The 18666-nt window shown below is 43.6% G+C and overlaps 1 protein-coding gene across 2 annotated transcripts in view; it reads left to right on the top strand.

Annotated features, from left to right (window-relative positions):
* The window catches only part of prkcha (protein kinase C, eta, a), a 212627-nt gene that overhangs the window by 125091 nt on the left and 68870 nt on the right, over positions 1-18666 (top strand). The window contains exons 5-10 of one of the 2 annotated variants that reach the window (XM_078562261.1): positions 2098-2132; positions 3040-3122; positions 7741-7870; positions 9293-9432; positions 11501-11647; positions 17709-17882. In XM_078562261.1, coding sequence (XP_078418387.1) covers positions 2098-2132; positions 3040-3122; positions 7741-7870; positions 9293-9432; positions 11501-11647; positions 17709-17882 — 709 coding nt within the window. The remainder of the gene's footprint in view (positions 1-2097; positions 2133-3039; positions 3123-7740; positions 7871-9292; positions 9433-11500; positions 11648-17708; positions 17883-18666) is intronic. The other variant, XM_078562262.1, reaches the window with a different exon arrangement.

Here is an 18666-nt window from a genome sequence, read left to right as displayed (position 1 = left end):
GGTTTACTTGAGATAAAATGGAAGGTTTATGTACCCCTTTCACTTATCCTAACAGCCATGGCTTATGGCAGCACTACCCAAACTATTTCCTACTACAAGTCATTTAAGCACTTGAAAATTAATGTAACCCCACACACCAAGAGAAACAAAACAGTAATAAAGCAGCATAGTAACAATCAGTATATAATTTGTTACAACTATGAGATTTTTAAGATTGGTATGTTTTGGGAAAATGCCTTTTTAAAAATTCTTTCATGGGATGTGGGTGTCACTGGCTGGGCCAGCATTTATTGACCATCCCTAATTGTCCTTGAGAAGATGGTGGCAAGCTGCCTTCTTGAACCACTGCAATTGAGGTAAAAAGAAGGGGGTTATGTGACCTGTTCTGAAGTCTGCCTGACAGCAAGCCTGGGTGATCTGATTGTTAGAGATTAACAGGGCCCAGATTGTTTTACTGGGAAGAAGGCACAAGGTGTTTACACTTTGAGACAATGGCACTGCCTGTGTGCTAACAGTGGATAGACTGTGAGTTCCCATGTCCCCGAAAAGTGCTGAGAATGTTGGGTTGTAAACAGTTGTGCTTTCAACTGTCCATTTAGTTCCAAGATGGAAGAGAGTTGGGCTTTCAAGAATAGCTAATCAGCATTTCTACCTGGATACAAGGCCCATGTGATTCACTTTGCCATAGTGATGGACTTTGAGATGGGAAGGGTACAGAGGAAGCCATCATGATATCAGGCTACAGGCTTTGCTAACTTATCACTAAATATCACAGACAGGTTCATTTGCCAGGGTTCAGGAGAGAGAGAGAGAGCAGTTAGAAGCAAAAATTCCCTATATTTCACCATGTTGGAATGCAGGTGGAACCTCATGCTTATATGGGAAGACCAAATTCACGGGAAGTTAAAACAAGGCTGGAAAATTTGCCTAGCTTTAGTTAGAGGGAGAAGTCACCAGGAAACCTCTCACTGTGAAAGACAGTTCTTCAGTTAAAAGTTTCCAGGCTGGGAAAGGAAAAGATCGAAAATAAACCCTCAGGAGTTAAGAATTATTTTGGACTAATTCTGGGAGAATCTACTTAAAGGGCAGTGTAACATATCCCTGATGGTGGATTTTTTCGGTTGCACTAAAAATAAGAAGGGGCTATTTCATTCTGTAATTTCAAATATAAGTCGCCTTCAAAAATAATGTTTAACCAAAAGTGCTTTTGGTCTGTTTTGTTACAGTAAATGCCTTAAATATGAAACTTTGACGTGTCATGGTTTCAGCTATTAACTGGAAGTTAGAATTTCTTTTTAGAAAGTTATTGGTCTCCACAGGGATTGTAACAAATGATTAAACTTCACGTATTATAGATAAACATACAATACACCGTACAAATATGCAAACCCGTGATGAAAATTCCAGGCCCTCAGTGAGCAGGCTGTCACTGGTCCCTAAACCCATGTCCGCCTCTGTTGCCGCTGCTCTGCTGAGAAACCTCTGATATATTTACATAGATGCATAGTTATGTCACAGCATGCCTTGTTGGAGCGGCCAATCAAAGTGTCCAATGCCGGGAGTTCATCTTGTGACTGGTTACCTCCCACTGCCTGGACAATAGGAGATTAACATGATTTCATTTCTCATGGCCCCAGCTGGTGTTTCTGTGACCCTAATTGAGACCCATAGTTTGGAAACCACTGGCCTATGGTGTCAACTGGGGCAAACTCCTTCACAGAGGAGCTTAACAAGCTAACGCATTGTCAAAGTAATGCGGCAGCAGTTAACAGCCAAGAGAGTTCAGACGGCGGGAATTATTTCTTCATAAACTGGGTCACCGGCACATCAGCAGGTTGTCAGGGAAGGTGTTTGAGGCCAACACGCTGGACTCTTTTTATTCTTTCGTGGGAGGTGAGCATCACTGGAAAGGCCAGCACTTGTTCCGCATTCCTCATTGCCCTTGAGAAGATGGTGGTGGTAAGCCACCACCTTGAGCGCATTTAAGAAGCAGCTAGGGGCTGTAAGACGAGGACGGCAGAATGATGAGATGAAATGAATTGACGAACCATCTTGGTCCCAACCTATCTGGTGATTTTCATGTTCTTTTATCCACAGGGGAATTTTTGGAAAGCAGGGATACCAGTGTCAAGGTAATCGATTATTCCAGTATGATGATACTGATGAGGTAAATCGTACATTGAGGAATGGACATTAAAATGGAGTCATGCAGAAGCACAATTTCACAATCAAATTCCCACCTTAGATATGAGACCCGGCTAAAAGCAAAAATCCCGATTTTATCCGGATTGACCGTTGCCGGATTGGCCTGGATTAGGAATCTGGATTTGTGCCCATTCTTATTTTTACCATAAATTCCTGTAACAGAATTGAATGGCATTCATGAAATAGATGAGTCAGCTAATGACCTCTGCTGATCAGTGTAAACATTCCTGACGTTGGCAGTGAATCACAGGGCTGCCAACTCATTGGGTTCTGGAGAATTTTGGAACTTACGGTTAGCAGCTAGAGAAAAGTCTGTTGATCAAAATTAAGTCCCTTTCTCACCTGAAGTCTGTTAAATTTCTAATCAGAGGTTTTTGCTGCTACGTCATTATTTGTTGCTCACTCTGCTGTGTGAGTGAAGAGCTGCCAGTGATCACAGACAACAAACTGCTTTAGAGTGAATGAATCTCATCCTTTGCTCACTCAGCATACTCCTGGGTGACTGATGTGAGAACTGATTCTTTAATAATATTTACAACACTGAAGACTTCACTGAGCTAAACGATTTCATCATTTAAAAAAAACCTACGGAATTGAAAATACGGGGCAGAATTTTCCAGCCCCCAGAATTTGCCAGGATCACCTGGTCCTGCCGAAAGTCAGTGGACTTTTGGCTGGGCCTCCACATCCCTCGCGACAGGTTCCACACGTGGTGCTGGAAAATCCAGGCCATGGTGCTTTTAAACGAAATTGTATTTGCTGCTCAGTCAGTGACAGAATGCAGTTTGAATGGGTAGTTTGTAGCATTAACCCTTGCCCCTGTTTGTTTCACAGTGTGTACGTGTGTGGTCCACAAACGCTGTCACCAGTTAATTGTCACAGCATGTCCTAGAATAAAGAAGGACAAGAAAGAGGAGGTATGAGCAGGACTGAATTTCTGTGTATGGTGATGTTTGCATCTGGTATGGGTGAGTGTCTATATGTATGTGTAGTGTTGCCACCATGAACACGTGAGATTTCCAGTTGCAAGTTAGCTGCATGTATAATGCATTGCCGTATGCCACAAAGGTAAAGGTTTATCACATGGGCTGAATGGGGATGGCTGCTCCATGTTTGAATCTGAATTTGTCGTCTTGTCACAGTTGCTGCTTTTCTTTATCGATGTACTTCAGTGTTGTGATCAGCCAGAATTGAAATCTTTCATTTGGAATATCCTACTATTTTGAGTAAATGTTTATTCAGAAACACCAATTGATAGACATTCACCTCCATGAGTGATTTCTTCTGAAAAGTGGAATGTGGGGTGATGAGGAGAGCCCCCTTTTCCAGGGCAACCTGTGGCTGCAGCTGCCCCCAAGCGTGCAGGGATTGCCCCTAGACCTGCCTGATGCACTGGTCCCCTGGCCTGCCACCATGAGGCTGCCATCAGGCAGCTAAACTGCCCCCCACACCCTGCCCCTCCACCGCCATCCCTGGGAACCTGGGAGCTGACTGTAAAATCTCAGTTGGCCTTGGTTAACAGGCCTCAATATGTTCTTAATGATCGTGATCCCTATACCCACCTCATGTGAGCGAGTAATCCTGCCGTCTGCCCTACCCATCTCCAGGAAAATGGCCTGAGGGCACGCTGTAACTGGGAAAGTGGCACCACAGCCAGCAGGGTCCGAAAAATCTAGCCCATGATGCCTGTCAAACTGCACTATGTAGCTGCTCTGGTTGCTATGTAACAGATAGGAGCCCACAACAACCTAACTTGGGGGAAGGCACAGGGGGCAGGGGGGTGTCAATTCTTCCTAATCAGAAATTATTTGTGGACAAAATGAGTTTCTTTCCAGAAGTCACATTATTTTTGATTGAGGACCGGACAGTTTTCAGATCCTCAATCAAAGTGTCTCTGTTCACTTTCTTGTTTCATGGTCCCAATCAGATAAATAAAGCACAAGCTCCCTCTGGTGGCGGAGAGTATGAATAGTAATATTTCAATACACTCCATTTACTTTTGTTCACTACCCACCTCATATGTTACAGGCTCCTGGAACCTTGTGACCATAATTTTTGACAGTTATGCAAGATCAAAATTCATGCCTGCCTTCCTTACTCAATGAAACCTAATCAAGCGATTAAGGTGTTTGTAGGAGTTGACAGGGTAGATTGAGAGAAACTGTTTTCTCTGGTGGAGGTGTCCAGGGCAAGGGGGCATAAGCTTGGAATTAGAGCCAGGCAGTTCAAGGCTGACGCTGGGAATCACTCTCTCAGACACCGTGTGGTGGAAATTTAGAACTCCCTCTTGCCAGAAGCTATTGAGGCTAAGGCAACTGAAAATTTCAAAACCGAGATTGATGGATTGTCAATAAGTAAGGGTATTGAGAGTTATGGAATGAAGGCGGATAAGTGGAGTTAGGGTACAGATCGAATTGCAGGGTTACACAGGCTCAAGAGACCAAATGGACTTGCTCTTGTTTCTACATTCGACAGAATATATGAAAAATAGGAAGCTGGCAGATGGGTTTTGTCATCCCAACATCTTGTAATCCAACAATAGCTTGAATATTTATACAGCGCCTTCAATCTAAAAAGAAAGTCAAGGCGGTGCCTAAGGTAGAAAAGAAGAGAATACTGAGCCCTTGAAAGAGTTGGAGCGCTGGCAGAAAGTTTTGTCAAAGAGACAGTTTTGACAGGGTTAAACCTTTCTAGGCATCAGGTGAAGGAGATTCTGACTCATTCACATCTTTGTAAGACAGGCATCCTTATTATCATAAAAATACCTGGAAAAACTCAGCAGGTCTGGCAGCATCTGCGAAGAGGAACACAGTTAACATTTCGAGAGCGTATGACTCTTCAACAGAACTAAGTAAAAATAGAAATACTTAGTTCTGTTGAAGAGCCATACGGACTTGAAACGTTAACTGTGTTCCTCTCCGCAGATGCTGCCAGACCTGCTGAGTTTTTCCAGGTATTTTTGTTTTGGATTTCCAGCATTCGCAGTTTTTTGCTTTTATCCTTATTATCATTCTTGGCTCTCTGAATTCTTTCATCACTCCCTGATCCCCCCCACTCCCTAATTCGGGTTTTGTCCTACACACAACATATGATCCTTCATGTAGGTGAGCAGCAAAAGGCTAGATTTTCATGGAGTCGGAGAGACTCCATCGAGGGATGAAAATGGCGGCTGGGACCTGTTTGCCGGATTCCCGATCCCATTCCTGGGATTTCTGATCTTCAGGAGTGCCCTTTAAGGGTTGGGCTGGTGTAGGTCACAAGCCCACACCCTGGACTCCTGACCTGGTCAGCTGTATTGCAGGGATAGGCATGCCCTAGTCATCCGCAATTCTCAGGGAACCAGACCAGCTATCCAAAGAGTTGTGGTTTACGGCACCTCAGAGGTGTTGTGAACCATAGCCTGGATGAAAGAACCTCTTGAAATGTAAGTTTAAAAGGTGCCCCTCTTGCGTCCTATGCAAAGGTATGCCCCTCACCCACCCCCCTAGGCCCCTCATGTTCCCAATGCCAAGTTATGACACTTCCATGCCCATTCGCCCACTACACACTGTATAGAACTAATGAATCCCATAATGACAATAGGATGTGTATAAAACAAAGCTTTAAAGAAGTAATTCATTGACAACTTTCCACTTTCTTAAAAAAATAACTCTTTTTACTACAGGCCAATAAAACTGCCTTTAAAGTATCAGTAGCAGAAATTGTAAGCAATTGAATCTTCATTGTGTGAAAATAAATATTGTGAAATTGACAGAAGGGATCAAAGAACCAAAGCTGTCAATCAAGTAAATTTTTCCCTGGGGCTCAGGTGATTCAGTGCACTAATGGATTTTTGGGCTCTCAGCAAAGCCTCATTATGCATTCTTGGCTGAGAGCCTAGCCATCCATTAGAGCACTAAAACACCTGAGCCCTTGGAAAACATTGCTTGATTGATAGCTCTGGCTGTCTGATCTCTTCTAATAATTGAGTAATGTTTATTCACACAAGATACCAAGAGTTCAAGTGCTTGCAGTTTTAGCTATTGATACTTTAAAGGGTCTGGATGATTGGCACTTTTATTGGCTTGCAGTAAAAAAAAATTTTTATGTGGAAGTTATCAATAAATGACTTTTTTATTGCTTTTTTCATATATCCTATGGTCACTGTAGGGTTCATTGGTTCTATACAGTGTACGGTCAATGAACGGACATGGAAGTTCGATATTTGGCATGAGGGACCATCGGGTGTGAGTGAGGCATGCCTTAGCATTGGGGGGGGGAGGGCGCATGAGGTGGCACAGATGCATTGGGAATGTGAGGGCTTAGAGGACCTTGCTTCTTCAGTTATAACTGGGACAAAGTCCCACAACACTGAGGTGGACCTTTTAAATAGTCGGGCTCAGTACCCAGCAGACGCTGTTGCTGCCTCTGAACTCTTTTCCATGGTGGCTGGTGAACTGCAGCCCACGCATGCAACCACCCTCCCCCACAACCACCCCCCACCCCACCCCGCTCCCAACAATGAAAGTCCTGTCTTTCCTGGCACTTCCTCCTGAACTTTTCCAACTCCTGCTACCCGCCTCTAGGATGAAAATCCAGCCCACAATGAGTAAACTGTTTGAAGCTCCTGGGAAAGAATAAGTTAGATTAGAAGCTAATGCAATGAATAGTAGACTGGCCAATGAATGCACACACCAAGACATTCTTGTACTTGCACTGGGGAAATCATTTTATCCAGTGGGAAATTTTCCCGGAATTGTTCACTGTCCGGATTAGTTTAGTGACTAAAGGCACTATGTGATAGAATATTGGTTGTACAGACCAGCAAGGTGCCAGGTTCCATCACTAATCAACTCTAAGTCATGCAATCTCAGCAGGGATTGTGAGGGAGGAGCAAGGGAAACTGGCTTCACTGTGTCTGGGTAAGGGGTGGGGGGCAGTTAGCCCTATACGTCACTGCTGCTTGCAATCTGACAGCCCCTGCTGGAGACCGACTTTTGTAGATGCTGGGGAAAAGCAAAGTCAGATCTAGCTATGTTGGCCCTCATGGCTGATTAAGCCACAGCCTCATGGACAAGGCACCAGAAAAATACAGCTGCTTATGAAACTGTCCCCCGGGTTGGGTCACTGCCCTTCGAAGAGGAATGAGAAAAGGTAAAGGCAGTAGAGCTTTTAGAATGCTTTCTGTGTTAGTAGTTGCACACCAGGGTGAGATCTGAGTGGTCTTTGGGGCAATGTGAATAATGTTGCTGTCTATAGAATCTCAGAGTCCATTGGGTGAAACATACTTCAGAATGTTCAACATAGATAGGTTGTAAAAGGGACAGTATCAGGTCAGCCTGCCTAACTTTCCTTTCCAGCATCTATAATGGATGACCTGTTTCAGGCCAGAAGTGGAAAGTTCTGCCCATACAGCTAGAAGGTTAGATCCCTAATGGGAAAGGGAAACGAAAGTGACATTGAAAATAAAATCAGGCCTTACAAAATGGTCCCAATAGGGAAAACGTTTATCTGTGTCTGCATCTGTCTTAAACAATTGACAATTATATTTGACAGGTATGTGAACAAAGATTCAGCATCAATGTACGTCACCAATTCAACATCCACAACTACAAGGTGCCAACTTTCTGTGATCATTGTGGCTCTCTTCTCTATGGGTTGTTGAGGCAAGGAAAGCAGTGTAAAGGTAACCAACGCCATAAGGCACTCTTCCTTTACTTCCTGAGGTAAAAGAGAAAAGCAGAGTTTGTACACATTTACAGAGAATAGGATTGTCCAGCAAGAGGCTTCCACACAATGCTTTTCAATACACTTCATGGTGAGTGAAGCAAGGGGAATCATTGATGGCTTATGTGAAAATGTGTGTGGCTTGGGCTGTCTCACACCCTGAAACAGAGCATGTTAAAAAGGTTAAAGGTTAGGAGGGGACAGGGTAAGGAGTTGAGATAAGAGAGCAGCAGGGCAAAACATTCAGCTGATTATGGGGTATCAGAAGATTTGTGCTTATGAGACAAAGAGCTTGACCACTATATCGAAAAGGTAGTGCTGAATGGTTTCCTCACTGCTGCTTACAGGGCATGTTTATAAAATGGATTAACGATGAATAGAATCAATTGGTAATTATGTTCATACTGGCGTAGCTCAATCGGTAGAACTCATCTCTGAGACAAAATGTTGTCAAGGTAATTTCGACTAGGGCTGATCTGCTATCAGCCATTTCACATGGTCACCCAAGATTAAAACGAACCCAAGTCCCAAGCAGTACTGTATTGTCCTTTGGATGAGCTGTTGAATCGAGATCCTGTCTCCATGTTCAAGTGGATATTAAAAGAGTGCAGAACATTATTTAAAAAGTTGAGGAGAGGATCCTCCCACATCCAAGGTTTGTCTAGTTGTGTGTTGGATGTTGCTGGCATAATAACAATTGCTGCCCTCCAAAGAGCCATTCATTGTGTGACAATGCTTTCTTTGGCTTTTCCATGTAGAGTTACATCCCTCAGAACTAATAGAAAGGCTTGTTTCTGATCAGAAATGCAATTCTCTTGGTCAACCTGCTGTCATTGGAATGGTAGCTGGAATGACTGGAAGGGATTATGATCAGGAGTAAATTGAGTGTGCCGAGTGTAGGAATCCATTCTACCGCCTTTATACAACTGAAACCTGAGCCCCCCTAAAAAATGCAGCCACGGGATCAATTTCATCCGGGACATTATCGTAGGATTGTGGTAATGAAACAAAAAGCCTGTTGTGTGGCCCCACAGACAATGAGCACAGTGTGGTCCCTCTTCATCAAAACAGTTTAATAGATGCCCTGTCAGTTTTGGAATCCTGAGGTCATACAGACTAATTTATCAAGGGAGTCAATGGTCTGCTGATGATTATTTGAGGGGAGTCATAGTGACTGGGAGAGCTTGTGTTATTTCCTGTATACCTATTAAGGGCTGGTCTATGTGAAGGTGTTACATAGTATGCTGGACATGTAGAATTCCACAGAGAAATTTCACCCCCCCAACCCCCCCCTTTCGTACTTTTAAGTTGTTGACGTTCCTGACAGGGATTTGTTCTCCATGAAATGCTGATGCAAAATCATTTTCTGTTCCTTTGCCAGTTTGCAAAATGAATATTCACATTCGCTGTGAGAACAATGTTGCCCCGAGCTGCGGAGTAAATTCTGTGGAATTGGCGAGGAAACTGGCAGAGATGGGACTCAGTGCAGGAGGCATATCCACGTTAAAGAGGAGACAGACGGTAAGGATGCTGCTGACCTGCTTCTGCGGTAATTCTAACTTTAGATTGTTTGTGCTCGTAACGAATGTTGAATAACACTGGCAGTGATGTAGTACTTGTCTTGGCTGCCCCATTCCCTACAATTACAATAGTAACCACACCTCAAAAAGTGCCTCTCTGGTTCTAAAGCACTTTGGAATATCCTGAGATTGTGAATGTGCTAGAAATAAGCCATTTTTTAACCCAACTCCATACTTCCATTAGTAAGCTTGCCTGTCAACAATGTGCATTAGAAATTCAGGTAGATGATTTTCCAACTATTTTAATTATAGTGGCCTAAAAGTGATGGGTGGTACAAATTTCTAATATGTGCTTCTGCAGGGCGTTGCTCCCCTTGTATATAAATTCACATGGATCAGGAACCAAACTGTCCAGTATACACCGAGTCTTTCAGACTCTATAGGCTCAGTGAGTTTATCCAGTGAGTGATTAAGTGAGACGCACCAAGAATGTCCCACATTTGATTCCCTGCTCTGTGCTGAGGTGCTGACCTCTACTGGAGCACCAGTCAAACCAGTTCTTTCGCTGTTGAGTTAACTGACCTCCACTAGGGCAGTCAGCCTTCGACAGTTAGCATCAGACATCCTGCGCTAGAGAGGCATTGGCCTTGGCTTCTGCTCCAGGTCTTTGTCCTGAAACCATTGGTGGCTGGTGAGAACAGGATTGGGCTCTACTATGATGTTCCAGATGCACATGAGTAAGCACCACATAGGCTGGATACCAGAGAATGTGAGCAAGGAACTAAATCTAGGAGAATAATTGGAGGGAAGAGAAAACCATATACTGAGTTGTGGTGGTTAATCCACATTTGTAGGGGAATGCATGCAGGCACAGATACAATGGAGCTTTTCTCATTACTACTTAATGCTCCTATGAGAATAATTATTCTCTCCCTGCTGTACAAGCATGAGTATTGCGCTTGGTATGGTGCACAGGAAAGATGTTGGGTGCAGTGCACCAAGTTGGAGGAATGGAATGAGGAGGAAGAGATGGGCAGAAGGAAAAAATGTGTTTAAACATCCCTGCATCTGGGTTGGTGTCGCTGTGAAACCCCTGACAGGGGTGAGAATACTCAGAACAAGGACCAATGTCGCTGCCTCAGGATGTTCTCAATAGTGCAGGGGGTTTGAGGCAACCTGGTGTTGTAATTTGATTCACTGAATGAAGGAGAAATCTGGAGCCGGTCTTTCCTTAACATAGGTTTACCCGCAAAACCCATAGAACACAGGCACAGACTTCATTTTCCTGCCCCCACCACTACCCCCCCAGGTGGAAATGGGTTCTTATATATACTCAAGGATAATGCCCAACCTTTCCCCAATTAGCAACAGCTGCTCTTACTTACAAGCAGAGTATGGACTCATTGAGACAGGATTGCAACATCTCCGGGTGCTGGGAAAATGTATCAGGAACTTGGGCATGGAGAGATCAGTCCTCCAAGTTTTTGGTCCACCTGAATGTCCATACATTATTCCCAGCTTGCTCTTTTCTTGCACAAAGCTCACAAGAGCAGCACTAAGTTATAAAATTTACTCCTGTATTTTATGATGGATATCTCTACCTCTATGTTCCTCATTTAAGGAGACTTGTGTATTATGTTTCAACAGAACAACAAAATTCCAGTGTTGCATGTTTGTTTTCAAACATTATTCCTGACAATGAAACATTGCTAGTGTTGGTATTGCATTGCAAGAATTGGGCTCTGACTGTAACTCAGTCACGTAAAATACAGCATTAGGCACTTAAAAGGAAAAAATGGCAAAGCTGTGGGGAAAGAGCAGGGTGTGGGACTCATTAGCTCTTTCAGAGGGCTGTCACAGTAGTGAGGGCTGAATGGCCTCCTTTTTGGGGTATGATTCTATAAAGTAGTAGTGTCTGTCAGATTTGATACTCTTGAGTCTGTCTCTGTTGTTCCCTTAAGAAAACATATTTTGTTTCACTGTTTCGGTTAAGCAATCCAGGAGCATTTAGTTATTCAGTTCCCTGTGTGCTACAGTAACTCTTTCCATATTCCTTTTCTTTGAAAAAGAGGCAAAGTCATAAGAACCACAAAGAAAACGAGGCCCTGGGTGATACAGTAGACAGCAGTAACAGTAACAGCCAGCGTGTACAACGCAAACTGGGCATTGACGATTTCACCTTCCTTAGTGTTCTAGGGAAAGGCAGCTTTGGGAAGGTAAGTGACACTGTGCTTTGAAAAACCAAAGATACATTTAAGATATGGGGCTGAATCGTCTTCTGGGCTGGGGGAAACCCCAACCTGCACACTTCTACAGCTCGCAACCTGCAAACCCAACCCATGTGTGACTTCACACACCATTTTTGCCTTTTCACACCGGGGTCTGGCTTGCAGTGCAGTTTGCGAGCCGTGCTAGAGTGTGTGAGCAGTGTGGGTGCGGAAGGCGGGCTGCTTAGAAGGCCCACCTCATTCTCCAACACAGCAGCCCAGCTCCCAACAGCGTTTAAAGGCTCCCTAAACCACACTCCTCATACACCCCATTCACCCCCATTCCAGCATTGTCACCTCAGATCACCTTTGCCATCTCATGCCACCTCTATGTTCCCCATGTATCCTCCATGCCCATTCAGATCACCCATGCCACCCCATGCAATCTCTATGCCTCCCATCTATCCTCCAAAGCTACTGACCCAGTATGCACCATGTACAGTCCTATGATTCCATGCAATATTAATGGAAATATTTTACATTTCTTGGGGGGAAAGATCAACTTCTCACCATCTAATAAAAGTCTCCATACCTTTGGTTCTGAGAAAAAAAATCATTCTGTCACGTCAAAGAACCTTGCAATACTTGTAATTATATTAGATTTTGTCAACAAACCAAAATCCACACCAGAGGGACAATCTGTTATTACAGCATCTTGAAACTGTCATTCATTCTCAGATGAATGGAACACCTACTGTGTTGAAACCCATTAGCACTTGAAACTCAGCAAGCGTTCAGAATGGCCACAGCTGTCCACATAATAGACTATTAATGGGAAGGAAAGAACACAAGGTACTAATATCAATTTCCAAGTAGACTGCCTGTCAATGAATGTAATGAAGCGGGTGGTTAGATATTTTTCAAATGTAAAATCAGATTTTTTTTTTATCAGCCAGAGCCATTTAAATCACAGTAGAAAAGATGACAGCACAGGTGGACAGGACATAGAATAACTGAATCACAGAATTGAGTATTGCTGAAAAAAGAGACCCTTTCTTGTTGAAGATTTTCATCTTGCACTAATTAGGACAATTCGCAAGAAAATCCCAATACCAGTGTATGAGAAGAGACTGCTGATTGGTTGGCAAGTGGACTTTGATTAGTAGTGGTGTTGCCATGGAGAATGCACCAATGGATGGTGACTGACAGCTAATTGCCAAGCTTTGTTCGAAATTTAAACCGGACAGCTGGACTCTCATTGGTCAAGACATTTCCCTGGGGAATGAACTAGTGAATGGCTGTCACTTATTTTGTTTAGCTGAAACAAGCGCAATCTGTGTACATGTTCTTTCTGCCTGTAAAGAACAGGGTCCTGTGTATTAATATATGTAGCTTCCAGCACTTGCAGATGTGCCACACTGTGAGCCCAACTGCCAATCTTAAATTGGTTGCCAACAAAATTCTTAGCACACTGAGGATTATTTAGCAAATGTTGTTCAATCGGGGAATCACATCTAATGTTAGACATGGTGGCTGGAATTCTCCACAGTCCCACAGTCCCACAGTGGGGCCTGCGAGCCATTGAAATCTCCATTCACATAGGCGGGAATGGGAGATCCCGCCAGCGCGAGGGGTTGGAAAATTCCGGCCTTTGTTTTGAGGTTTGCAAGCACAGGCTGGTGGGGTACAGTCCGTACCTTGCCTGTTGCAAACAGCAGAAGGGACAGGCTGTTTGATACAATCTGCTGGTCTTTGGGACATATGGCCTACATACCTAGCATCACATTGGCACTGAAATTCAGATACCACATTACTCATTTGCGTGTCACAGAATTGTTACGGCACAGGAGGCCATTCGGCCCGCCATGTCTTTGCCAACTCTCTGAATGAGCAATGCACTGAGTGTCATTGACCCCGCCTTCTCCCCATAACCCTGCATATTCTTCCTTTTCAGATAATAATCCGATTCCCTCTTCCATGATGTAACATTTTTCACTGCATTGTGGTGCTTTCTCCACTGGAAAAGCACTGAAATGCACGTGAACAAATACACAAGACTGGTCAATATTAGGATCAACCTACCTCCAAAGGACAGATCCCTATGATGAATCACTGCATTAAAACCACATCTACATTATAATTAAGCACCAGAATGTTCCCAGTTCTTCAACAGGCTTTCCATTTTCTTCTCTAACTCTCAAACCTGCTGTGCTTTTAATGGGCTCCCAAACCTCGCACCACCCTGTGTATGGAAGGAAATCTGATTCTTTTTCCCCTCACTTAAGTGAGGAATCCGATCTCAGCAGTGGCAGGTGCATACACTAGACATTCCCAACCTGCAGGAAGGCAAGAGGAAGATGGCACGGGCTGGGAAAGCAGAGGAAAATCGGATTTCCTCCAAAAAGAACTAAGTTTGGCCATTCATGCACCAAAACGTGTCTTTGCACCCAGATGAAAATTCGGCCCATATCTTTTATTATCTGTAACATGTTGGAACACAGCAAACCACCGCACATGCTGTGTTCTATCTGCTTTGCTCAGCATCTGGTAACAGAATGACTGCAGGATTTCTCTGATCCTCTATTAGTCATGAATTGATCCATTATGTATGAAGCAATTCAGTTAGATTCCCCACAACATTGTGAGAGTAATATGAATATCAGTATTGGACCTGAACTCTGGATGCTTTAACTTTTTCCTCCTTAAACAGAATAGTGTGACTGGGTGTTGTAGAGCCCATTGTAGCGAGGAGAGTGGGCGGGCTCACAAAACCACGTGGGAGGCCGCGCATTAGAAAACCAGCAGCGGGAAAGGCAAGGATTCAGAAAGCTGCCCATCTGTAGTGGGAACTTCATGTTTATGCATAATGGACAACTTGCATCCAACTTAAATCTTACTTGCCAGGATGTAATGCAGCCTCCAGATTAAATGAAACTGACACAAGTCTCTTGTGCCTTCAATAACCTGCCTGTTGAAAGCTGGAGACTTAAATGTCATTTACCTGACTCACTATGAGAACCCTTTTGGCTTGCAGGAGAGTGAGTCACAGAACGGTGGATTGATTTTGGAGAATTCTTCTCCATGTTAAAACTTGATACTCTTACACTCTAATGGGCAGAGTCTGAGGAAGCGCAGAATCCAGAATATTGGGTCCAAAAATTAAAGGGGCAGTGCACAGCCGAAGGACTCAGCGGTCAGTCATTAAAGTGACAACAACCTCTGAGTTCCTAAGGGGAAGACACTTCGGAGACTGCCTGTAAAGAGAGGGGAAAGATTCTGGTATCATGGGAATCATTCACTCTATACTCCTTTATCCTGGATCCCTGGAGGCGATTAGCACTGCAGAGGAACACCATGCTGCACAGCAACCAGGACATGCCAACTTGCAGACGCCTGTCCTGTAAATATGGCGCCGTCTCCTGCACAGGGATCAGGTGACAGGGGCTTCTCGACATCAGAGCCACCCCCAACCACATGTTCCAGCAGCAAGCCCACGTCACACAAAGTCATGAACTTGTCACCACATTATCTGGTTCACATGACCAGATCCTTCCCACGCCAGATTTCTGACCACACTGGGCCTGCGCACGGAGGCAGTGATGATAGGACTAAATCCAGCCCAATTACTTTCAAACCTGAGAATGATAAAGGTCAAACACTCTCCCCTAATACCAATGGTAGAATCTTCATTCTATAATGTCACACAAAACTCTCTGACTATTCTATTTTAATGAGGGCGGTAGGGGGGAGTGTTTTGAATTTTTTTAAGGATTGGAAGCAAGAGTCTAAAACGAAGAATTTATTTTGACAACTACAACTTTTAAAATTACTTACTGAGGAGTCAGATTGCACACTTTGTTTTAAAGTTACAGTCCTACACCAGGTTGCCTCCGGATAGTTATCCCCATCACAATAGAGTCAGTGTTGACACCAGGGGACCTAATATCAGAACCATCTGACATTACACTGCATTGCACAGTGATGAAACAATTATTTGCCCTAATGTAAAAGTGTGATTGCATGGTCTTTGAAATGTGTGCAGTAGCCTTTCTCCTCATTCATTTCCACCCTCTTGAGAGCACCATGTCGCAGAATACAAATTAAAGGAGTTTTCAACAACAACTTACATAGCACCTTTAGCATAATGAAGTTCCTCAAGGCGCTTCACAGGAGCATTACAAAACAAAGTATGACAAGGAGACACAAAGGAGATATTAGGTCAGATGACCAAAACTATGGTCAATGACTTATGTTTTAAGAAGTGTCTTAAAGGAGGAAAGTGAGGTAGAGTGCTTGGGACCTAGACGACTGAAGGCATGATCTCCAATGGTGAAGCAACTATGATTGGAAATGCACAGGAAGCCAGAATTAGAGAGCACAGATCTCTCACAGGATTGTGGGGTTCAAAGAGATTACAGAGATAGCGAGAGGCAAGACCATGGAACGATTTGAAAACAAGGATGAGAATTTTAAAATGAAGACATTGCTTGACCGGAAGCCAATTAGGGCAGTAAGCACAGGGGTGATAGAGGAATGGGACTTGCTGCAAGTGAAGACACGGGCAGCAGAGTTTTGGGTGACCTCAAGTTCATGGAATGTAGAATGTGGGAGACCAGCCAGGAATGTATTGGAATAGTCAAGTCTAGAGGTAACAAAGGAATGAATTAGGGTTTCAGCAGCTGATGAGCTAAAACAGGGGCAAAAGTAAAGCCGGTCACCGGAGGTGGAAAAAGGGAGATGACCCGAATATGAGGTTGGAAGCTCAGCTCTGGATCAGCTCTGCAGGTTGCCTGGAAATGTCCTTAACTTCCACTTCTGAACTGGGATTGCTCCATATGTAACTGACCGCCCTTTATATTAGCAAATTAATCAACTGGGTTAGCCTGAGGAATCATAAAATTCCAAAAAAAAACTAACCAAATGGCAAAAGGATGTTGTAGAATGATGGAGCTCTTCTGAATACAGCAGGCTGAGAGAAATTAGCTACCTGCCCCATATTCACCCTGAATCTGGGAGAGGCAAAGTGCCTGTCCCATAATAGGATATAATAGGATAACATTGAACACATCAAACCATTCACTGTCACACATCTTTTTGCGATCTTTAAATAACCCAGTCAGTAGACTATAAAAGACAGCTGAGTTCCTGTGTTCGAAGCAAAGACCAAAAAAAAAATCCTGGTTAATCAGCAGGTTGCCATGTGATCATTTTCAAATATATCTGGGTGTATTTGCTGGCTTATCTGATACTGAGCCTTTCAAACCTGGGTACTCCTAGATTTAACCCTTTACCTGTATTGAACTGGCTGATGGCAGTTGGTCTATATGTTCTAGACCATAAGACACAGGAGCAGAAGAAGGCCATTTGGCCCATCGAGTCTGCTCCGCCATTCTGAGATCATGGCTGATCTGATAATCCTTAACTCCACTTTCCTGCCTTTTCCCCATAACCCTTGATTCCCTTACTGATTAAAAGTCTGTCTATTTCAGCCTTGAATATACTTAACAACCCAGCCTCTACAGCCCTCTGCGGTTAAGAATTCCACTGATTGACTACCCTCTGAGAGAAGAAATTCCTCCTCATCTTTGTCTTAAATGGGCGCCCCCTTACTCTGAGGTTAAGCCCTCTGGTTCTAGCCTCTCCCACGAGGGGAAACAACCCCTCAGCATCTACCCTGTCAAGCCCCTTAAGAATCTTATACGTTTCTTGTGGTGAGGGGGAGAAATAGTGAGGATTCCTATTCCTGATCCTGCAGGAAGTGTTTTAATCTGGGTACTGTCGATGGCCAGGTTGGGTTCAGCTTTGATTGCCCTTATAATTAGGGTTGTAGAGTTTTTTGTGTATTTAAAAACACATTTCATCATCACCTTCAAGAGAAGAGGGGTAAAGACAGAGGGTTTCTTTTAAGAGAAGTGATCTTGTAAATGCCTTTTTTTAAAAAAAGAGCAGTGCCAAATCAAAACAGACACACCTTAACTGGTTAAACCATTCAGAGGAAAAGTTTACATTTCTTTCTTTGTTCTGTATTAAGCCAGAAATGTTGCATTCTTAACTTGCTGTCTGACTGCAGGTGATGCTGGCTGAGTTAAAAAGCACTGAAGATGTTTATGCTGTGAAAATATTGAAGAAAGACATGATTCTCCAAGATGACGATGTGGAGTGCACGATGACTGAGAAACGGATCCTGTCACTGGCCAGAAACCACCCGTACCTCACACAGATCTTCTGTTGCTTCCAAACGGCGGTTAGTGTATAGATCAATTAAATCAGGCCCTGTTAGAAAGTGTGTCTCCAGTAAATACCTCGCCTCGCACACACAACATTGACATTATGTTGCCATGTAAATCTTTCTTATTCATCATAATAGAATGGGATTGCCATGGGAACCTGAAGATAGCCAAGTATGTGTATGTTTTGGTCCTGCAAGTCTGGTATAGTAGTGTGTTAAGCATGGGAATGAATACAAGCATTATATAGTATTTGCAGCACCAAAAAAGGCCACCCAGTCCAACAGATCGATACTGTACCAGTGTTTATGCTAAGCCTCCTCCCACCCCTACACCACCCAACCCTATCAACATATCCTCCTATTCCTTTCTCCATCGTGTCTATTTAGCTTCCCGTTAAATGAATCTATGCTAGCCACCTCAGCTACTCCTGAGTTCCATTTCTAATCATCCCTGGGTAAAAGAGTTTCCTCTAAATTCTCTGTTGGATTAATTAGTGACTGTCTTGCATTAATGGTTCCTTGGTCTGATCTCACCTGCAAGTAGAAACTTCTTTGGTATGTCTACCCTACCAAACACTTTCACAATCTTAAAGACCTCTAAGAGGACATCCCTCTCTCCTCTCTTTTCGAGAGATAAGAACCCCAGCTTGTTCGACCTTTCCTGATAGGTAATACTTATCAGTTCTGCTATTATTCTAGTAAATCATTTTTGCACTTTCTGCAGTGCCTCTATTTTACACCTTTTCTATAATATGGAGACCGGAGTTGTTTGCAGTACATCTCATCTGCCTTTTGCCAC

This window comes from Cetorhinus maximus, chromosome 18, assembly GCF_964194155.1.
Source record: "Cetorhinus maximus chromosome 18, sCetMax3.hap1.1, whole genome shotgun sequence".
NCBI classification, from domain to species: domain Eukaryota; kingdom Metazoa; phylum Chordata; class Chondrichthyes; order Lamniformes; family Cetorhinidae; genus Cetorhinus; species Cetorhinus maximus.
Note: the sequence above shows the minus strand (reverse complement) of the source record. Positions and strands in the feature narration are given on the sequence as shown.